At 42.7% G+C, this 21,129-nt stretch overlaps 1 protein-coding gene across 9 annotated transcripts in view; it reads right to left on the bottom strand.

Moving 5' to 3' along the window:
• The window catches only part of Ih (hyperpolarization activated cyclic nucleotide gated potassium channel Ih), a 150,299-nt gene that overhangs the window by 70,902 nt on the left and 58,268 nt on the right, over positions 1-21,129 (bottom strand). For all 9 annotated transcript variants that reach the window (XM_076905945.1, XM_076905937.1, XM_076905936.1 and 6 more), the window contains one exon: positions 194-606. In XM_076905945.1, the coding sequence (XP_076762060.1) occupies positions 194-606 (413 nt within the window). The remainder of the gene's footprint in view (positions 1-193; positions 607-21,129) is intronic.

The following is a 21,129-nucleotide window of genomic DNA, read 5'->3' as shown; positions in this document are numbered from 1 at the left end:
AACTTACTGTACTCGACGTCCAATGGAAACCTTGCTTACTGACCAAGTTTCAACAACAAAACGAAAAAATTCCGCTACTCTCAATTTTCCTCCCGTTCATCCTTACGGAATAACTTATGATAATTTATCAGAGAAATCTGAATGCCTCGCGTCTATCTCAATCCTTGTTGTCCATCGAACGAACGGCACTCACCTTGGTCGGCTACGAAATCGGTGATGAGCAATGTCTCGTCGTCTAAAGCAGTGACGAGGCTGTCCGTGCAAGTGTTCGTGTTCTCGATGCTGATCTTGATGCTGTCATCTTTGTTAAGCCGTGGATGATTGTTCGCGGCGGGGTTATTACCGGCGTGGCAGTTATTGTTGTTGTTATTATTATTATGGTTGTTGTTGTTGTTGTTGTTATTGTTATTGTTGCCGCCCTGCTGCTGGCCGAGGTGGTGATGGGGTGAACGAACGGATTCTGTGCTGCTGGTGTGCAAACTGACCCCCGTTGTCGCCCTTCCGTTCACCAGTCGTAGACTCGGTGCACGCCGACCTCCACCTCCTCCTCCACCCCCACCAGCGCTGGTCACGGAACGGCCGCCACCGCCGCCACCCTCGCCCTCCCTGGAAAACAGCAAAAACAACATCGTTCGTCACACCTCGCTTGTCATTCGAGACCCCCTTTTTCTCTCGCCAACCCCTCAGCTCAGCGGTTCTTAACGCGCGTTTTACGCTCGTGGCTCTGTTTTCAAGCGGCGTGCATGCAGCGTCACGGATACCTCGGTTTCTTAGCGATTTTTATTTACCTGTTGCGATATTTAACCCTCTATGGACTTGTGTAACTTTCAGGTCACATTTTAGTTCATCGATATTTTTCTAAAGTAATTGGAACTTTGTAGGCTGGTGTGGTTTGAAAGTCACTAAGTGAATATATCGCAATAAAATTGTTTAAAAGTTTGCTTTCGTTTGTATATATCGGTTTGCGATTTCTGGTTTTTCGATCCCACAATTTTTTGGGATTTAAAACAAAAATTAGAGGGTTAAGCTCTCGTAACGTGTAGTGTAACTCGAAAATCGCGTACAGCTGTGCATTTGGAGATTTTGTTTTATCTCGATTTGGTACCAAGAGAGCTATCTTTTTTTAAATATTTTTTATGTAAAATTTCAATAGCTTAGTAATTATATTGGTTTCGAATGGGTAGCAGAAAATTGTGACTCCATTGTTAGCAGAAGCTTGTAAGAACAATTCAATTATTTCTTCTCTGAAGTTCTGAGATTCTTCTCAGCGGGGTTCCACGATTTTTCTAAAGTCGTTCGAGGCGTCCGGGACAGGGCTCGCGGGAAAGTAATCGACGCAGGATAAGAAACGCGGCTATCGATGAAAGCAGATCGGAGGAAGAAGATCCGGCGACAAGGAACACGGGCATAACGACCTCTAGTCCCTGGTATCGACAGCTCGTTTTGCGGAGTACGATTTCTTCTGCAGCTACCCTGCCCTCTGATCGTAATAACAGATAAATATCTGCCACAAACTATACAACGCTATCTGTGGAATCGTCTGTTTCCAATTTTCCCGTCCCATCTCGGACCAACTTCGTCGCCAAACTTGATTTCCATTACTTTTTCAATTCCACGCGAAATTGCGAAGAATTGCAACATTTCTATTATATAAATCGCCAATCGTTAGGAGATCGATGCTTGTAACGAATTAATTATTTGATTCTAAGTAAACGATATTACTTTTTGGACGAATGAATCATATGGTAATCATTGGTAATTTTTTTTATCAGTAACCGTGTTGCATTTTAACTGGAAAATTACACGCACACTGTGCTTTGAATCGCGAGAGGATTAAATCCGTGCGAGCTGTGTTCGAATTACGAAAGATAAAAGGTAACGGATTATCCGTGCATTAGTCATTCTACGCGCAAAAGTTCCGATTTTGTTTCTCCTCCGCGGACGTGCTCGGATTTGTGCGATTTTTAATCGCGCGAAAAGCGCCTCGCGGGACCATTGAATCCGCCATTATTATCCTCATGGCACGCGAGATTGTCCATTTGTCAAGATACCCTTCAAGCAATTTAATAAAGCGTTATGTACACAGCGAGCGGCGAATAATCGTGGTTAATCTCCGAAGTGTACACACCATAATGCCGTTCAATTCTCTGAGGTCAGTTTCAAGTACGCCAATGAATATTTATTAGCACTAAATCAAGGGACTACGCTCGGAGCTCTCAGAATACAAATCGCAAACGCGTTCACCTCTCGCGGCCATCGCTGTCTTCTGGCGAACGCGATGGAGGCTGCGAGGCGAGGAAGGACACCAGGAAATTATTATTTATACCAAACCGGTGCGGTGCGCGCGTCTTTCGTCCTATCCTTCGCTTGCACCATCTTCCTCAACTGTGTCACGTTCATTTGTCGGGGACTTTTCCGATCTGATCGGAAGGGGAAAAACCTTGTGTCACATTCTTGCCGAATAAGGAAAAGAGAAGCGTGCGAACTGAATGTCCAATGGTATTGGCCTTCCAAGAATCTCTTGCACCGAACGAACATTCTGAGAGACAACAAGTGTTATATTTAAGACAGGAAAAAGTGTGCTTCATAGTTACTCACGAGCATACATATAAAAACGAACGAAGCTTCAATGTTCGTCATCAGCTGGTAGCATAGGGAGATCAACTTTTGCAAAGAGCAAAAAATACGACCAAAGTTTCTGCACAATGTAAATTCGACAAATTGTTACTGGTATTGGCCTTCCAAGAATCTCTTGCATTGAACAAACATTCCATGAGACAACAAGTGTTATATTTAAGACAGGAAAAAGTGTGCTTCATAATCATTCACGAGGATACATATAAAAACGAACGAACTTTAAATGTTCGTCATCAGCTGGTAACATAAAGGAATCAGCTTTTGCAAAGACCAAAGAGTACGACCAAACATATGGTCTACACAATGTAAATTCGAAAAATAGTAACGAAGCACCCAGTTACCCTAATTCCACGTCCCAATCAGTCGCTCAACACGCTCGATCCAATTCAACCGCCATTGTTCGCCGCGACAAAGAAGAAGAAGAAGAAGGAAAAAAAGAAGAGTAACGGCGTCTGGACGCGGTCTCTTGCACAACGCCATACGCGCGCGCCATTTAACAAGCCGCCCGATGAACCGGACTTAATTTCACTTTCATTGAATGCGAGGAAACCTCGCGTCGCGGATAAATTCGCGAATTAATTCTATTGGCTCCATGCGTCGCGCGATGAATATGGCCTCGCGCATTTATTGAACCGCGCGCCACGCGCGCGAACGTTCCGTCGCCGCGTTGGCATTCCGCGGAAAAGCCGCGTCTCGATCGACGCTCGCGCGGGCATGCTCGTCCGTTTAGGCGCGGTTTCGAGCCGAAATCGATCGACTCCGGTTCGTGGGAATTTCCCAACTCCAATACAGCCAGCGTGTTTACACAGCGCTTAATTATGCGGGAACCAAACGATTATAACTTTCACAGAGTGGATCAGTTCGGCTTCCGTGCGCCTCGCGAGAAGCTTCTACGTTCAGAGGACTTTCAGGCAAGTTCGTATGGGTAGATTACTCGTATCCAAACAGGGCATATCGATTTACGATTAACTGAATTCCACTACAATTGCGATTGAATAAGATTAAATGAAATTTTTTGGTAGAACGATTTATAGAATTTCTATGAGAGAATTCGTGATTACTCATAAACTTGTTCTCTGTGCAACAGGAACATTTAGCACCTAATTATAATTAAGAACAGAAAGAAAAATGTGTACCAATAATTGAACAGAAGCTTTAAAGTCCCTCAGACCACATCGCTTTTTAGCGTTCGCAATTTCCCGGAAAGCACTCGCGTGGTCCAAACCGCAATTCTACGTTCAAAGGACTTTCATGCAAGTTCGTATGGGTAGATTATACGTATCCAAACCGAGCATATCGATTTACGAATAAATGAATTCTACGATAGTTACAATTGAATAAGATAAAAATTAAATTCTTTGATAGAAGAATTTATAGAATTTCTATGAGAAAATTCGTGATTATTCATAAACTTGTTTATACAAAGTATCACCCTATGCAACGGGAAAATTTAGCACCTAATTATAATTAAGAACAAACAGAAAAATGAGTACCGATAATTGAACAGAAGCTGTTAAGTCCCCCCAGACCACGTCGCTTTTCATCGCTCGCAATTTTCCAATTTCCCGGGAAGCACTCGCGCGGTCCAAACCGCAACCCCTAAAAGAATTCCCGTCACGATCCAAATTCGCGTTCCTCGAAAAAAAAAAAAAAAAAAAAGGGAGAGAGCCGCATTCCCAATGCGGCGGCTGTCGGGTGCAAGCCTCGGAACAATGCATCGTCACAGACGCTCCTCCGTATCAGCCGCGATCGCGGCAGGGTCGAGCAGGGTAAAAACAAACGGAACGGGACGGTCCCCGAGGAAACGTGGGATCAGTCTGGGGCGACCCAGTTTCCGCGGTTCGTGCCGCGTGTAACACGGCCGACATGTCCGCGGCCCGCCATTGTGATCGCCTCCCCGCCCCATTGAAGAGGCCCTGCCTAATCGAACGCTAATTATCCTTCCCCAATTAACAAGCGCCGATACGCGGCTGGGAACAATGAGCGCGGGTCGAGCGAAAATAGCGACGAGTGAACGTATCACCTTGCGCCCTCGCCTCTTCCTCTCGACGAAGAAGAGGGAAAGTAACGGAGGGGCAGGGTCAGGTGGTGGGTGTCGAGAAGATCGAAAGGGACCATCTGGAGGAGACGGGGACGAAGAGATCGAGGCGATTTTGTTTGGAGCTGTGGACGTCGAGTGATGTGTGAAACTGCAACCTTTTGATTTTCGCAATTTTTAAACCTTTAAAATCTACTGTAAAAAGGAAGAGGCGATTTTTTTGGAGCAATGGATGTCGAGTGATGTATGAGACAGCAAGCCTTTGATTTTCCAAATTTTTACACCTTTAAAATCTACTGTAAAAAGGAAGAGGCGATTTTTTTGAAGCAGTGGATGTCGAGTGATGTATGGAATAGCAACCCTTTGATTTTTAAAATTTGTAAACCTTTAGAATTTACTATAAAAAAGAATGTTTCTGAATAGTCCAACTCGTGATGGACAAGGTTATTTATAAGGGTATCTGATAGCAATTGAGACATCTGAGAATCTGTTGTCTAGTCGGATACCTCTGAAGGGTAGTCCTCTTAGGTGTAGGTATTAGAGCGAGGATCTTTCATGAGGGCTCCTGACATCCTGGATTATCTTATCCATATGGATATCAACTTGGTTACCTCTTATTGATACACTAATAGAACATGCAACGCAAAGTAGGAATCCTTACACCTCTGCGATTAAATAGTAGGAATAATTAGAGATTAACTATATTCTTGATCAATCGATTATCAACACGATCTACAAAACCCAGATACAAACAAAAAATCAACCCTTTCATTCCCAAAATCTTCAAGCCTCTCGAATACCAACCGCAAAGCATCAAACCAAAAACCTACACGAAACAGTACCAATGAAAATCCAGAAAGCAAGTTAAAAAGAAGAAAAAATTGGTGAGAAGTTTGAAGAAAGCTCGCTGAAAGGAAGGAAATCCGATTGCAACACTTAAACCGCGTGGCGATGATTCGCGTGGCAGGCGCATTCAGTGAGTCGCGGCACCCTTTCTCAACCCCCTAACTCACCCTCGAGTAGCAAGGCTCAGTACACGTCCGTGCTACATCGTCGCGAGCGTAGCTGCGCGCGTGCGAGCACACGGCAACCTCCGTCCAGGCACTAGACTCTATTTTAAGAAACTCCCCCGCTGGTTGATGCGGTCGACTGAGGAGAACAGCGCGCATATATCCCAGGTGTCGAGTGTGTCGCCTCTCGAAAAACGACCGGCACTAGGCTAACCTGTGTCACCGTGGCTGACGGAGACAGGAGGCGAGCGTGGGGGGTTGGGGTTGCGCGAAAGGTGTCAAGGTTCGCTTTCGATTGCTACAATTCCAATTTGCCTGTGGAGTCAGACAGAGCCGTGTGTGTGTGTGTGTGCGCGCGCGAGTAGGGAAAGGGGATGGTTGAGTGTCCCAGGTGATGTTCCACAGCACGCGCTCGAGATCAAAAGCTCTGAAGGGACAGCAGGGACGAGGGTTGGGGCTGTGATAGGTGTTTTGCCATTGTCTCGCTGCATGTCACTGGTTTTGGACGGTTGCTTTTGTTTCATAGCTACAACGTTGCATTTGCTTCTTGTTTCACTTACTGTCGCGTTTCTGTCAGATGATTTTGTTTAAACAATTTTGATTTTAGTTTCTCTTGATGCAGAGAGTAGACTGGTTGTTGTCCTGTTTTAGTTGGAACACGAGATGTATTGGAGAAGGAAGAGGAGTTTTTTGGTTGTTGGATTTTCAGAGGTGTTCGCGTAGAATCTTTCAGTCCTTTCATCTGTTTCGAAAGGTGGTTTTATATATATAACGTGGGCTGGGATTTTTGTGTTAACGCAAGGTATGCATTTTCATCGATCGTTTCATCAGCGAAAATTTTCACGTAAGTTCGTAATGTAGGGCGTCATTAGATGGCAAGTATCGTATACACGCCCTTAAATCAAGTATCCACCTCAGCATCCCTTTATAATATTAGAAACGAATATTGCAAACTGTTGAGTTAGAATTTTTGACGAAAGAATTAATTTTTTCAGTGTAAAAAAAGGCAGTGTTCTTAGGAAATGAAAAAGTAGAGAAGGAGAATGGCGAGAATGTAACGTCAAGTGCAGAAAATGTTAGACGTTGAAGAGAGTATGTTTTACGTGACGCGACTTTTCTTCGTGCAACGTGACATAACGCGATTCATACCGGACTCTGAACAGGTCGCTTTGATTCAACTTTGATGCGGCTACTGAATCAATTATCGGACTAACTGGCTTGCCTCTCATCGTACAACTAATCTCGATTTCGCCTGCGAGTTAATTAATACTAAACAATATACAGTTACACCGCGATACGATTATGCGGTTTGCGGAGACGCGTTCCGCGATTAAGCGCGGTTTATTCAGCAACCATTTGTTTCGTATCCGTGCAAAAGTCATTAGCAATTCTTTTCTTCGTAATTGATCGAATTCTTAATGCGCGAGTGGGAATTTGATTTGCCAAAGATTAGCCGTTTCGAGGAACAATTATTGACTACAAAGAAATTCCAGAGAGACAGAAAACCTTTTCCGTTAAGTACAGTTCGCTAATGGGACACGGTTTTATCTCGACAACAGGTTATTAATTACAAATGTAGCAAAAATCGAGCGTACAAACAGGTCGAAGTCACTTTTAAGTGACTGGAGGTATGCGTTACGTAAGGTTTCGAAAAAAGATACGCTGAACTAATTCCTAATGCTTTGTCATGTAAGAAACATTGTAAATAACCTCGTTTCAGATCAGCTGGGTTATTAAAACATTATTTCGTATAAGTGGAACCATTTAATTATCGATCGAGTAAAACAAATCGTTAGAACCTTTATTAAAAAATATTAATTTTTCTATCCACCCACGAACAATCGTAAAAAGAATATTTCTGATAAAAATCGCAATTTGCATATTTGTAAGCTCTTTAAAAACGAATCCTCTCGTTACAAAGTCATTTTACATTCACTGCTCGAACGCTGTTGAGTACCAAGACGAATGCAATAATTTTAACCTAAGCGCGAAACGAGGTGCCCAATCAGCTGACCCAACATCTGCAACTTGCAAATTCGCCGTTTGCATACGCTTTTAAAAATTAAGCCACTTCCCTTAGAAATTCTTCTGCTCTGAAGCCCCGTCACTTGGAATACATTTTCCTTGCCGCGGGAATAATAAGAACTGATGCAAATGCAATTAGACGGCCCGTTGCAAGGCGCGAGGGGGCAAAGAAAAAAAAAAAGAAATAAAAAAACACGAGCGTCGGACAGGGTCCTTCCCTTCCTCGCTTTGCAATCCGCGTTCGCAAACAGCCGTGAAAGGGATTTGCATGAAGCCGCGAAAGACGTAAATATGCATAAGGATGTCCAAGGTTCGACGTTCTCGCTACGGGCGAAAGTTGTATGAGTTGCGGAACGCATTGTGTCCCGCGCGCGCGCGCTGCTGATGCAATAACGCGGCAAAAGCTCGACCGTGTGTTTTCCATTGCCGCGTCACGATGGACAAAGAAGAAAAAAAAAAGGGGAAAAAAAAAGGAAAAACAGCTGGACGAGAGTGGCTGGCCGAGCAATTGGCGTAGCTGTGGTTTTTGTGCCGAGACGGTCGCGAGGAAATGATTGACGCCCGACATGATCGCCATTGATTGGCCGCGAAGTGAGTTTTTTGTGGACTGAAAGGGTTGTTCGTCTGTCGTTGTCGTATGCGTGTCGCAAACGCATCGAAGATCATTTTAATTGGCGACTATTAGCTTTTTTCAATTGTCATTACATACCACGAGCGAATAGAGGATTTTTCTCAGACACAATTCATCTCTTAAGAATCATTTTTTATAACGATGAGTCAACACGTGTTCTTTTTTATGTTTAAATTTCATTGCCGTGTTTCTAGTGGCGATTAATTTATTCAAATGAATTTTTTGCGTCACTCGAATCGCGCGCTTGTATCTTGACAGCCTGAGGATTTGTTGCACCCATTAAGTGTCAGAATCTACACACCTTATTTTGAATATCTCGCGCGCTTTTTTGCATGCATAAATTCAGGCTGTTCCTTTAGAATTGAAACGTTCTCGTTGAGACCAAATTTGATCGCAGCAGGTTTACAATTTATTTGGACCAGAGGGACCATTGCAAGAGTATCGCGAGTGCGTTCTCCTGGTTGCAAGGCGAAACGGTTAATGACGCACTGTTTCGAATAAATTTGGTTAATCGTTCGAGCGATAGTCGACATTAAAAACTGGCGGCCTCGAAGCCTTACGGCGGTCGTTCGCGATCGTTTCGCCCTCGTAAATTTTCAACGACGAATAGAGCGGACGTGGCGGCAGTTTCGGAAGATTTCGAGCAACGCGAATTACTTTCGAGCAGTACCAAAGCAAGTGGTCGCGAGGAACACGTGCGGGGATAGTTTCGAACGTTTTTATGGCGCTGACTGATAGTCGTAAACGGGAGGGTCAATTCGACCGACTAATAAAAGAACGTAACACTCGCTGGGGTATCTTAAGTAATTCGAATCCGTTTAGCCATGGCGAACTTTATATCCCGCAACATTCCATTCTTAGGTGAATCGCAAAAAAAATATCGTTTCAAAAGTAGGTCGCTAACGAAGTACACATGTAACGTTCGTTTCTCCAACGAGCACCAATGAAATCTCCATTTACACCTCCTCTAATCATTCGAACGAATCGTCTATTTTTTAAACTTATTATTAGCCACGTACAGAATCGAGCAATATTTAATCCCTCGCGTAAAAGCGATTAAACATGAAATACGTCCGAATGGTCGCATCGTCGCACGGAATGCTAAAATTAAACCCAGAAGAGCCCACGCGGAACACCCACAATTATTCTACGATACTTCAACGTCTTGAAAATAGAGAAATGTCCAAAAAAAGGGAAAAAAGAGACACTGCTACACCCCCGTAACAACGTCACGACGCCCACGTCGAGGAAGGGCGTCGAGGAGTCTGCGAAACCGCGTCCATACTCGCGATCGTCCCTCTGCTCCGCCATTGAGGGAGAACAGAGGAGCAAGAGGGACGAGAGGAGCCTCGCATCGCTTCTTCGCGGTAGAAAAATCGGATTTAATTAATTCCCATCGAGCGAGCAGATTGTCAGCCCCCTCCCACCGTACTGTCATTTTTCGGATTAAAAGATCGCTCTCGATGCATCGACAACCAGCGGATTGAAATTTCCTCCCCTGCTTCCTCCTCTGGTCTCGATATTTTCGCTGGCGCTGGTACAGGAACCAGAGACGAATTGATTCGACTGGCGAGAATTCGCGACGCCGAATTATCCAATCGGAAGACGCGACGGCGACGATAATGGGCGAGTTGTGCACCCTTGGCTGGTTCCACTCGAGTTAAATTAATTATATATCTAATTAACGTCTCGATGTACGCGAAGAAGTTTCTCAGAAATACAGAAAATTGGAGTATCTCAGCTGGAAGAGGTAGAAAGAAGTGGGGCGCAGTGTCGCGCATTCTGGCGCGAATTTCGAGTTACCAGGTTGGTCGCGCGTCGCGTTTCGTTTGAACGCGGCTTAACGGATCGTGCGGTCGACACGTCCTGGCTGAAATTATCGCGCCTCGTAATGGTGCGTCCAGTTAACAGGTCGTCGGGCTGGTAGGCGTGAAAACTACGGGACCAGAACGAATCGTGTCGGTAATGATTGGCCGTGCGGGTCGAAATAACAGGTTGTCCCGAGTGAAGAACGTGAACGAGCCTCGTAATTCATTTGCGTTTGTTAATGGTGGGGATCGAGCGAGCGATTAAAAGTTGTCGCGAAAATTTTCCGAATTTACCTGCGAAAATCTGCGATTTTTTTTCGAATCGCGTCAGCTTGGAAAACGTGCGAAATTGAGAACAGCAACGAGCATATTAAATTTCTTCTTACGAGTAGAAATCAATATTTTGAACAGTCTCTTCGCGATTTTTACCTTCACATATTTAATGTCAGCATATTTTTTGGATTTACGTTGCTCTGTAGTAATAATTGAAAATATTGAAGTTTCGCGGATGGACTTAATATTTTCTTCTTTTTAGTATGGAGTTATTAACGTCTGATATTCGACTGTCTGATTAAATCAGCCTGGTGAAATTGTAATGGCGTAAAGTAAGAATGCTCGCGGTGATAAATCGGTTGAAATGCGCTAAAAATGGTAATGGTAAGCTTACAGACATTTTTGGTTAAGGAAGAAAAATGGTGGGAATTACTGGTGACACGTTCGTAACGATTTGCTGCGCAGCAAACCAGTGTTAAGAACTTACTACTGTTATTTTAAAAATGCTGATTAAATGCAGGTTTATATACATATATATCAGCTACAATTTATAAACGAAGAGATAGGATTCTCTAAAGAATATTAATACGAACGTAATATTCTGGCATGACATAATTCAGAATTTAATACCCCGTTTTTTAGTGAAATACAAAAAACTGTTACATCTGTCAGAATGTTAAAACTTGTACGAATACCACAAATTGCCAAACCGTAAAAAACAGCTCGTACCACCCAAGACTTTAACATTCATTTCGCGCTGAAATAAATATTCATTTGACGTTGAAAATACGTGTAAAAAAAAAAAAGAAGGAACGGCCGATCTGATAAACCGATGAAGTTGTCAAGCCTTTTTGAAATGCGAGAATAATCGTAAAATAATTCACCAACGAACGGAAACACGTTATCTCATCGATTCCGCGTGGCTGTTCCGAGGAAGGAGCTGTTAAGCTCGCGTTTGAATCTTTATATGCGTAGCACGTCAAGCAGGAAGGAATTTTATCTACGAAAGTATTCGAAATTATGTGACTGTCGTCTGAATTCCACGTTCATTTTGCTTTCCACCGCTATCCTTGACCTCGACTTCAACGGAACACCGTCTACAGACTGTTTCAGCTTCCTTGCCAAAATTCTCTTCAAAGGACAATTATTTCTCTTCGCGTAAACAACAATTTTATTCCTCGTCATTGGTTCGCGCGATCGATAGAAAGAAATTTTTATCCTGAAGTAAGTGTTAATTTTAAGGTACGACTGACCACGAATTTCTGTTCCCACTTTGCCTTCTGCCATTTCTTCCACTCTTCGCTGTTCTATGAAACCTATTCCTTCAATTTTGCATTCACGTATATTTTGTAATTGAACTCTATAGCTAACGTTTCACACAAATTGTGCCAAATATATTCGCCTTGTATCATTAAAATAGGAAAACACAGAAATATCGATTAATGTCCGTTTCAAAAATTTCTGTCGTTGCTTAACAAAGTTTACGTTTCCTAAATAATGCCTAGGCACACATGCCTCGTTAATGAAAGAGCCTGTACGCGACACGGATACGTGCTGATGCCACCTGAATGCGCAGAATGTGTGTTGGTTCCAATGTCAGCGCGCCAATTAAAAATGAACGCCTGCTTAGCAGACTACCTTATTAAACTACCCCCCCTCGCCCGCTTCACGGCTGCCCCTTTTCTTTCCCTCTCGTATCACTCACTGTTTCCATTCTTTCGGACGTTTATTACCGTTACAGTCGAGCATAATTCAATTCGGTTAACGAATAACGAACCCAAAGAATCCTCTGTTCGCTCTCTCAAAGAGGACCATTTTCATTCTGCGTCGAACGCGAATAATAACAATCGTAACATAACAATGCATTCTGTACCGATTTGAAAATGTACTAAAATAATTTTCTAAAAAATCAGCTCACGATAGCTTCGATTGTACATCTTCTTCCTGAATGCAAAGCAATATTTTTCAAAATAAAATTACGTATTACACTCTCTCACAGAAATACGATCAAAGACAATTAAAGCTATGCGAAGCAGAAGAATCCACGAGATTCCTCTTCCTTTGCTCCCTCTTTCTTCCTCGCAAGAGAAAAAGCTAGAAGAAAGAGCTGGCCAGAATTGAGAATTCTGAAAAGAGAGCCAGAGATCGAATTATCAAGCGTGATAAAAAGGTCGCGAGTTAACGTGGCGTATTATCACGAAACGGAAAGAAGAATTTCCTCCGCGGCACAGGCACAACTACCCGGCTCGATGTTTAATGATATTCGAGCGCTACTTGGAATACTTCAAACGCGAGTCACCCGATAAAGCGTGGGCCGTATCGGGGATCCCTTTCGAGAGCTGAAATTAATTTTAATAAAATTAATGGCGCCACTGGCAACGGATCAAACCCTGTCCCGACTGAATAGAAGCGGCATCCGCTTCTACTTCCTCAAGGTTGACTCAGAATTGGTCCAACTTCGATACGCCACTGTGTTCCGCACTGTTTTTCCTTTTTTTAATATACCAGGTGGACGTAGATTAACCGAACCTTGAAAAATCGAATACCATTCGAACTGAAAGGTTCTACAGTGGCGCTGCGCTCGGGTTAGGCTGGGTTAACGTTGATTACACGGTTGACTGAACCTCAGAGAGTCAAATGGCACGTTTCGAGACGTTTGCAATGGTGCTAACGTTGGGTTAGGTTAGTGTTTCGTTTGTCGAGAAATTTTTTCTGCGAATAATTCAATGTTAATCAGTGGGTAATTAAGTTCGTTCAGCGAACGACGCATAAGGAAAGCAAATAGCTTCTTGGTATTCGAAAATTGTTTTCCCATCCGCGATTATATTAGTCGGTTGCAATTAATCAAATATCTCGGTTTTGACGTCAAACTATCGCAATTATAACGCACATCGTTCATTATTCAGACGATTTATTAAATCGTTTAACTTGCTACGCTTTGAAACTAGTCAACAGTATATTTGTACACCGGAGTGATTCAGCTTTAATTGCTCGTTGATTAAGCTTGGAAAAAGTTAATGGATGATATTAATCCGGCAAAACGAGGCTACGAAATTTTCGTTACTTTCTTTGTGTCACGCTGTATACGTTAATAATCGATGGATTGTATCAAAATTCTGTTTTACTTTTGCTTTTTCTCTGTGCCTTTCAGTTTTCTTAGATTCTCACGTTTTATTTCGAATATCTTACTGCTATTGCTCCATTTCTTAACGTTCCAATATCATAAAAATTCTTTGCTCTCGTCTTTTTTGAAATTTCAGTTTCCTTAATTTGTTTCCTGATTCTCCAATCTTCTCATTCTTCCATTTCATTTCTATTCCCCACAATTTCGTTACACAAACTTCTCTCACAAATATATAAAACTTTCAGCCCCAAACTCTCGACTTACAACCCCAGTTTCACGCTTTTGCCTTCGACAACGATGTCTCAATTAACGTATAATTAACATAAAATAAATCTGATACCCGGAGCGCTCAAAATATGTAAATAAAACACCGAACGCAAAATCGCAACTCTGCTTAAGGGATGAAAACCCGTGTACCGCCCTGAACATTTCGAAACGTCCACTCAAACAGAAAATTCCAGCGAAATCTCGCGGTATAATTCCTGTTAGACACACCTCGACATCATAAACAGGAATTTTCCATCAAATAAGTAAATAGAACGAGAGAGAAAATCGCAAAAGTTTCCTGCAAACATTTCCCACCAATCAACCCCCACCGCATCAGCATCTCGATAAACTTCACCAAAGTGTTTACCATAAAACGTCGCAGTTTAGTCACGGTCGGGAAATCGCAATTACGTCGATTACGGATCGAAACGAATACGTAATGAGCGTTTAGCAACGGATGATAAGACCTAACGAATCGGCTGGAACCGTGGAACACCTTCCTGTTCGAATCGAACGCGCGTCTCGAGGGAGGGGGGGTACGCGATTAAAAAGATCGAAACGAATCGCAACGATCGATGCGATATTTTTTATTTTATCTCAGCGTCGTTCTCGTTCCACGCGACCGCAAACGCGCCGTCCGTGTCATCGCTAATATTTGTGGCTCCCATCGACCTTCGCCCGTGTTTGATCTCTGGCTCCTACTTTGCGCGCTGTACCTTCGCTGGATCGGCTATCGCAGCTACCACGCGATGGAATTTCATTTTAAATCGCGAATCAAACGCACAGACAGCCATCGAGATGCTATCGATGAGTAACAACCTGTTGTGTTGAAACCTTGATTGAAAATCAGTCCAATTCATTATTTAAGACGTTCAGCTGTTTCAGCTGTATGCGTATGCGTGATTGGGTTCGAGTAATCGAGGTTCTACTGTGCACTTGTTCAATCGTGCAGAACTTAACTGGGATTCACAATTTGGGTCGATTGATCGGTTCTTATCGAAGCACTCGATGGATGTTTAATTGATCAACTTTCACTGATACTGTAATAAGAATATACTCGAGCAATGCACGTGTACTTTCCTCGATTAATGGGAATATTTATTTGGTACAGCTCTCGATAGCTTCGCGCTTATCTGAGCACCGCTCGCGAGTGAACGCAACGCGCTAACGCTCTTGTATATAAGTAAGATAATTAAACGCTCGCGAGTCTTTAATAAATATCCTTCAGCCGGCGACAATTGTGGGGTCAAGAGTGGTATATCCTGGTCACCAGTCGCGCAGGGTAATTCGCATGCTAATGATTCTGACCAGAAACGAACGTACTCCTCACTTTCAGCCTGAACTATGTGGACGTACCAGTTATGAAGATATTCCATTCACTGGCGAACATTTATTATTATTATTTTTTTGGATATTCAAGGAAGATCCTCCGACTCGATTTCTACTGTGCCACATCTGCACGTTCATGAAAATAAATGCGTGTCGAAAATAATTTCCATAATAAAAATTGATAGGAAATTTTAACAGCAAATATTTTGGGTTAATCTACTAATAATAATATCGTAGATGAGGTAATGTAAATGATAATGGATGGAACAAGAAATTTTCAAATTGATAGAAAATTTTAGCAACAAATATTTTAGGTTAATTTATTGATAATAATATCGTAGATGAGGTAATGTAAATGGTAATAGATGGAACAAGAAATTTTCAAATTGATAGAAAATTTTAGCAGCAAATATTTTTTGTTGATCTGTTAATACTAATATTGTAAATGAGGTAATATAAATGGCAATGGGTAGAATAAAACCTACTACTCTACTGTTGGCTAGAATTTGATGGCGTGGATAAGTGCGTGTAGTAATGGCCCTCCATAAGCGAGGTTTAAAGAACCAACGAGGGTATAAAGGGTTGATGCGAAGTGCATCGCTCGAAGGGAGGCCTAGTGACCCAAAGAACGGGTGACCTTTTTCCCTGTAATACCCACATAAACAAATTGTACGCATGTTACATTACATTGCACGTTTCTCTGCGGTCAGGCCTCAGCAACTGATGGATCGGTGGTAAATCTCAATTTATATGCACAACCCCTAACCATCATTCAGTTGGTCCCTCAAAAACTGGTTTCGTTTCTGTTTCTCTGTCGAGCAGAGATTGCAAGCTATTAAACGAAACGTTCAGCAATAATATCCATCGCTGCAAACACTGTAATAGATCCTACTTTATGGATACAACTCTATAATTTCAATTATTCGCAAAACTCTATAAATCGTCAAATCTAATGAATAATTTGTCCTACCAAATAACCTGATTCCTCGGAGACTTCACCTCATTCTTTTTGCATAGAATGCATTATCAATTCGTAACTCTAAAATATTCCAATTAAATAACTACCGTTCGAAACCAGCATTATTAATTCCAACCACTTCTACATGGAAGCGTAAAAATCGTTGTCCTGGTTGCTCCCCATCTGTCGATAAATTGCAAACTGGCGTATTCCCCGCGGTGTGCATGCATAAATACGGTGTGGCACGTAACAACGTCAACAGAGACCAGCAGCCCAACCGGGTGATCAATAATCCAGAGGCATGATCACGGCTGCCGCGAATGAATGACAACTGTAAGGCGCGCGTCGGTATTAGCGCGTGCCACGGAACTTTAATGAACCCAGAGAGCCGTACAATGGCTGGAGAAGGTCGCGGGACGCTCCTCGAAAAAGGAGACGCCGCGGCGCTCGTACAACCGGAACTTGTACACACGGGAAACGGTGTTTAAACTGGGTGAATCTGGGTCGTGGAAGGCGTGCGCGTATCCGAGAAAACGGTGAGCAACGACGCGATGCTTCGACGACCGCCGCGAGCGTGAAACGGACGCGCAAAGCGACTTATCCTCGATGGGATTAGAGGACGCTGATGTATCGAGCAGTTTTTTTAACGTAAATGGCCCGCTTTTATGGGACGCTCGAAAGCTAGCAGGCGAAGTGGCGCGCTTTTTAAAACCGAGACACCGTTACGGTGGCTTAAGGGTGTAATTTTAATAAAATAGTTGGGAGTAGCTGGAGTTTATCGCGCTGCATATACGCGCGATCCTGTAGAGGCGTCTTTTATGCTGGCTTTACGTCGCGCTCCTATCGTCCAACTTTTTTAATCGTCCTTTTTTATGCCTTTTATGCCTTTATGTTTAATATTGACGAGGTTTATTGGTGTTACTAGTCGTTCACCTTGATGTGGATTTTTTTTTTTAATTTTATTTAAACGTTGGCTTGCGTAGAATTCAGTTTCGTTGCGTCATTCTGTATATGGCTCGCAGGTAATTGGGTAATGTGAAAGTTGAATTTAGAGTAGAATTGATGATCCAATTTGAAGCCCTTCATTGTTAAAAATGGGCTGCTAATTGCGTTTGGAGCTTCGTTTTCGAAGTAATTGCTCTGAAAATCCGTTACAGACACGCGAACCTCTGCACCAGTGATTTACGGGCGTTTCCTGTCAACGCACGCGTACGCAGAGATCTTCGACTTCGAATATCCCGAAAACGAAGCCTTAAACTAAATTTTCTCACTCTTCAATCTCGTCTTAGTTCAGTTTTCAGAATCCTCGCAGCCTCCACTGAAATCCTTGTTACGTTTCGCTAAAATGTCACTCGAAGAATTCAGAAATTCTGCACGCGGTGTAACACAATGGCGCAAATGGAGTCGTACTCCATTTTCCAGAATTATAAATCACGCTCATCGAAGCTAGCTGCCATTTCGATTTATCGCGAGTGAAAGGGATCCGTGACGAATGCGCACGTCGCAGAGATTTTTTCTGAAAATGTCCCCCCGGAAAAAGAGCGCTGAAGAAAATGGCGAACGATGTCAGCCTGGCCCATCGAAGAGTCGCGTTCGATGCGCTGTATTTTATTTTTCGTTTTCGCTTCGAGCGCGGAATAATTCATGACAGTCTCGTTCGGTCCAATTTGCCCGTCAATTGAGCCGACAGATGACATTCGTCGAATTTATCCGCATGCCGGGCCGCGCATTAATTTCACCGCTGGGAATGGCCGTGATTATTTTTAATTGAAGCTAAACTGGTGACGACTGTTTGGTCTGTGGTTCTTCTTCGCCTCGCGGAAGACAGGACCAACGTTGGTCACTGATTGCCACGAAACTTGACAAATTATTAATACATCTAGGATAAATCGAAGATGGCCCTACAGAATATCAAGAAATGTACATTAAAGTATATAACATCTTCAAACAATCTCTAAAAAGTAATTAAATGTATAGATTGTTGTCGCGTCAAGATGATACATGAATTAAAATTGATAACACTACCGTGCAACTGCTTTTGGAGCGAGCATAATAAGAGCCCAATATACTATTAATTAGATAGCAATCTATCCTTAATAGGTATTAATTATAGAACTAATTATTATTCATAGAGAATTTGCCTGCCAATCAGGAACTCCCACTAAACATTTTCATTAGGATAATTCGTAGAACTGTACGATATTGTACTTTAAAATGCAAAATTATCGCGTTAAATGCACGATACTGTATAATTACCATTATTTCCAGTCGATCGTTTCGCGAATTACCGGGCATTCCCAGGAAAATGAACGATATTGCCAGGGATATTTGAATGATGTGAAAGTCGACGAGGAAGGAGCTTGCGATAGAAAAATTGCTACACTCTCGGGTACGTACACACGTGCATTCTGCAGTCGACGCGTTCGCACCGTTATGGAGGTTGTGAAACAGGTATCGATAAAGGCACGCGTTACTCGAGATCGTCACCGTTTCTCGTGACGTAAGCGAGAAGTCGGAGAAAATGGGCTTCAGAGGACGGTGTGGCAAAACATATTAACCGTACGAGAAAGTTCACACAGGCGAGAGAAACTCACTTGAATTTGTAAAAATAAGTGCCAGTGAAAAGAATGCATTTTGAAACCAGATACGCCAGCCATTTAAATATTCATTTCTGAATCTTTCTGGAACACGCCTTACGCGCAACGGAGATTAGCTGTGTTCCGAGAATCAGCGTCTTTTTTTCAGTAAGAACGATTAGAAAGTAGGCAAACAGGTGCGTGTTTTAGTATCGGGGAAAATCGAAAGAGTCGACGCGGCTGGCGTCGACGGAAGCGTCGATGATTTCGAGGATCGAACGTTATTCGAATTTATCGATTCCTCGCTTTCGCGTTCATAGAAAGAGGATGCATTAATTACACTCTTTTGATGATTAATGTAAACTTATGATGTGCGAGTTTATATTTATTTTCAAATCGAAAATCAGCGACTCGATTTGAGTCGAACGATGGGGTCGATTCAGTGGACTTCAAAGCGAAGCGAACAGTATTCGATCAAAAGGTTTAATCAAATTATGGTGCGGATCGTTTACTTTGCTTTTAATTTTGCTAAATCGACCATATTGTTTAACTAAAGAGAATCGTGTATTTCAGTTGTGAATCTTGGACTTACTCAGAGCTAAAAATATCAAAATATTTCCTATTTTAGAAATTTTAATCATGAAATATCGGTATTTTGTTCTAATATAACATTAACTGGTATTTAATTCAGGAGGAAAGCAAGGAAACGAGGAGGAACCTTAAAAATACCCAGGAGAAAGGAGACAAGTATCCTAGCCTCAATTTCCTCTTGGCGCCATCGCGAATGCCACCGATATCGTGGCAATCGATCGAAAGGAGACACCTAGTAAGTATATATACGATGGGAAACGTAATTTTACGATCCTCACAAAAGTGGTAACAAAAAGCTCTTTGAAATAACAAAATAGAATTCTAGAAACTTACAAACCGTAAATATAAAATGTATCGAAAATTCCCTTTTATACATGATTTACTGTTATCTAACACGAGAAGAGTATAAAAAACCCAGTGGAATCCAAAAAGACGTAGAGAAAGAGGGAAGAAAAGTATCTTAACCTGGATTTCTTTTTGGCGCCATCGCGGATGCCATCAGTGTCTCCTTGAATCGATCGCAAGGAGACACCCAATATACAACGAAACGTCGCAATTTTATCATCCACGAGACAGGCTAGAGACCAGCTTTCAAATAACCCGATAAAAATCACAAAATTTATAAATCTCGCTCCAGTTCCATCAATACATCATTAAAATCTTGTCGCGATCTCAATGTCCGACGGCGCCATCGCGGATGCCATCGACGTCTCCTCGATCAAAACGAGACACCAAGTGTACAACGAGGAACGCGATCGGGTGACACAGTGGCGTGCGTTCGTTCTCGTAAAACACGCGAATTAACGCGATCGCGAAAACATTTTGCGTTACCAGAAACCCAGCTGATCGATCGTCCATCGCGATGGTGTCTCGAGCGCGCTCGATGCGCGTCGATGATAATAACAGCGACGAGGCTCACGAAACAGAGGTGAAACCGCGTGTACGCGCGCAGTCAGAGTCGACGATTATCCTCGTCGTGCTCAACGAGGAACAGACCGATTCTATTTCTGCCCCGCGTCGTTTCTATTCATTTAAACCAGCGACGATAAGCCGCGAGACGTAGGGCGAGCTGAACTAAAATTGAGATCCAGACTTGGCCCAACGTGGACGGCTGTGCGGCTCTTTAACTGGAAGGGGGACGTCGCGCGACGAACTGGGATCGGAATTCGTAGTTATTCCGAGGGAATGTGCAGTTGGAGATTAATGGCGCGTTAATTGTCATTCGTGGAGATTCTTTTTTCAGTGGACATCGTACGAATATAAACATTCCTTTGGATTAAATTCTAAGTGGTAATTTATACTTGGTTGATGTGGTGTCAAGAAAGTGAAGCGATCGTGGTTTTACAATGAAAGTTTTTCACGAGAAACAGAGATCTTTTTTCTGAGTTCGATGTGAGATACGATTCGATTGACGAATCGCGAATGACGAGCGAAGAGGACGCCAGGATAACGGAAAGAACGAATAGAAACTTTCCTTTAGATTAAATTCTAAGTGGTAATTTATACTTGGTTGATGTAGTGTCAAGAAAGTGAAACAATTGCGATTTAGTAATGAAAGTTTTTCACGCGAAACTGAGATTTTTTTTCTGAGTTTGTGATTAAGAGATACGATTCGATTGATGAATCACGAACGACGATGGAAGAGGACGCCAGGATAACGGAAAGCTGCGATTCTCTTCGCGAAGTTACATAATTCGATCGTTCGATCATCGACGATTATAAAGAGTGATTCGAGGTTTAATTCGCTTAATGGATTACCCGCGACACGATGTTTCGGGTGAAAGCTTGGACTCTGACGGCACCGATACCTGCCAATAAACGAATCGGCAATGGCAGGTAATAACGTCGACAAATAATAAAGT

This window comes from Xylocopa sonorina, chromosome 12 (genome assembly GCF_050948175.1).
Source record: "Xylocopa sonorina isolate GNS202 chromosome 12, iyXylSono1_principal, whole genome shotgun sequence".
NCBI classification, from domain to species: Eukaryota; Metazoa; Arthropoda; class Insecta; order Hymenoptera; family Apidae; genus Xylocopa; species Xylocopa sonorina.
This window is presented reverse-complemented; position numbering and strand designations above follow the sequence as displayed.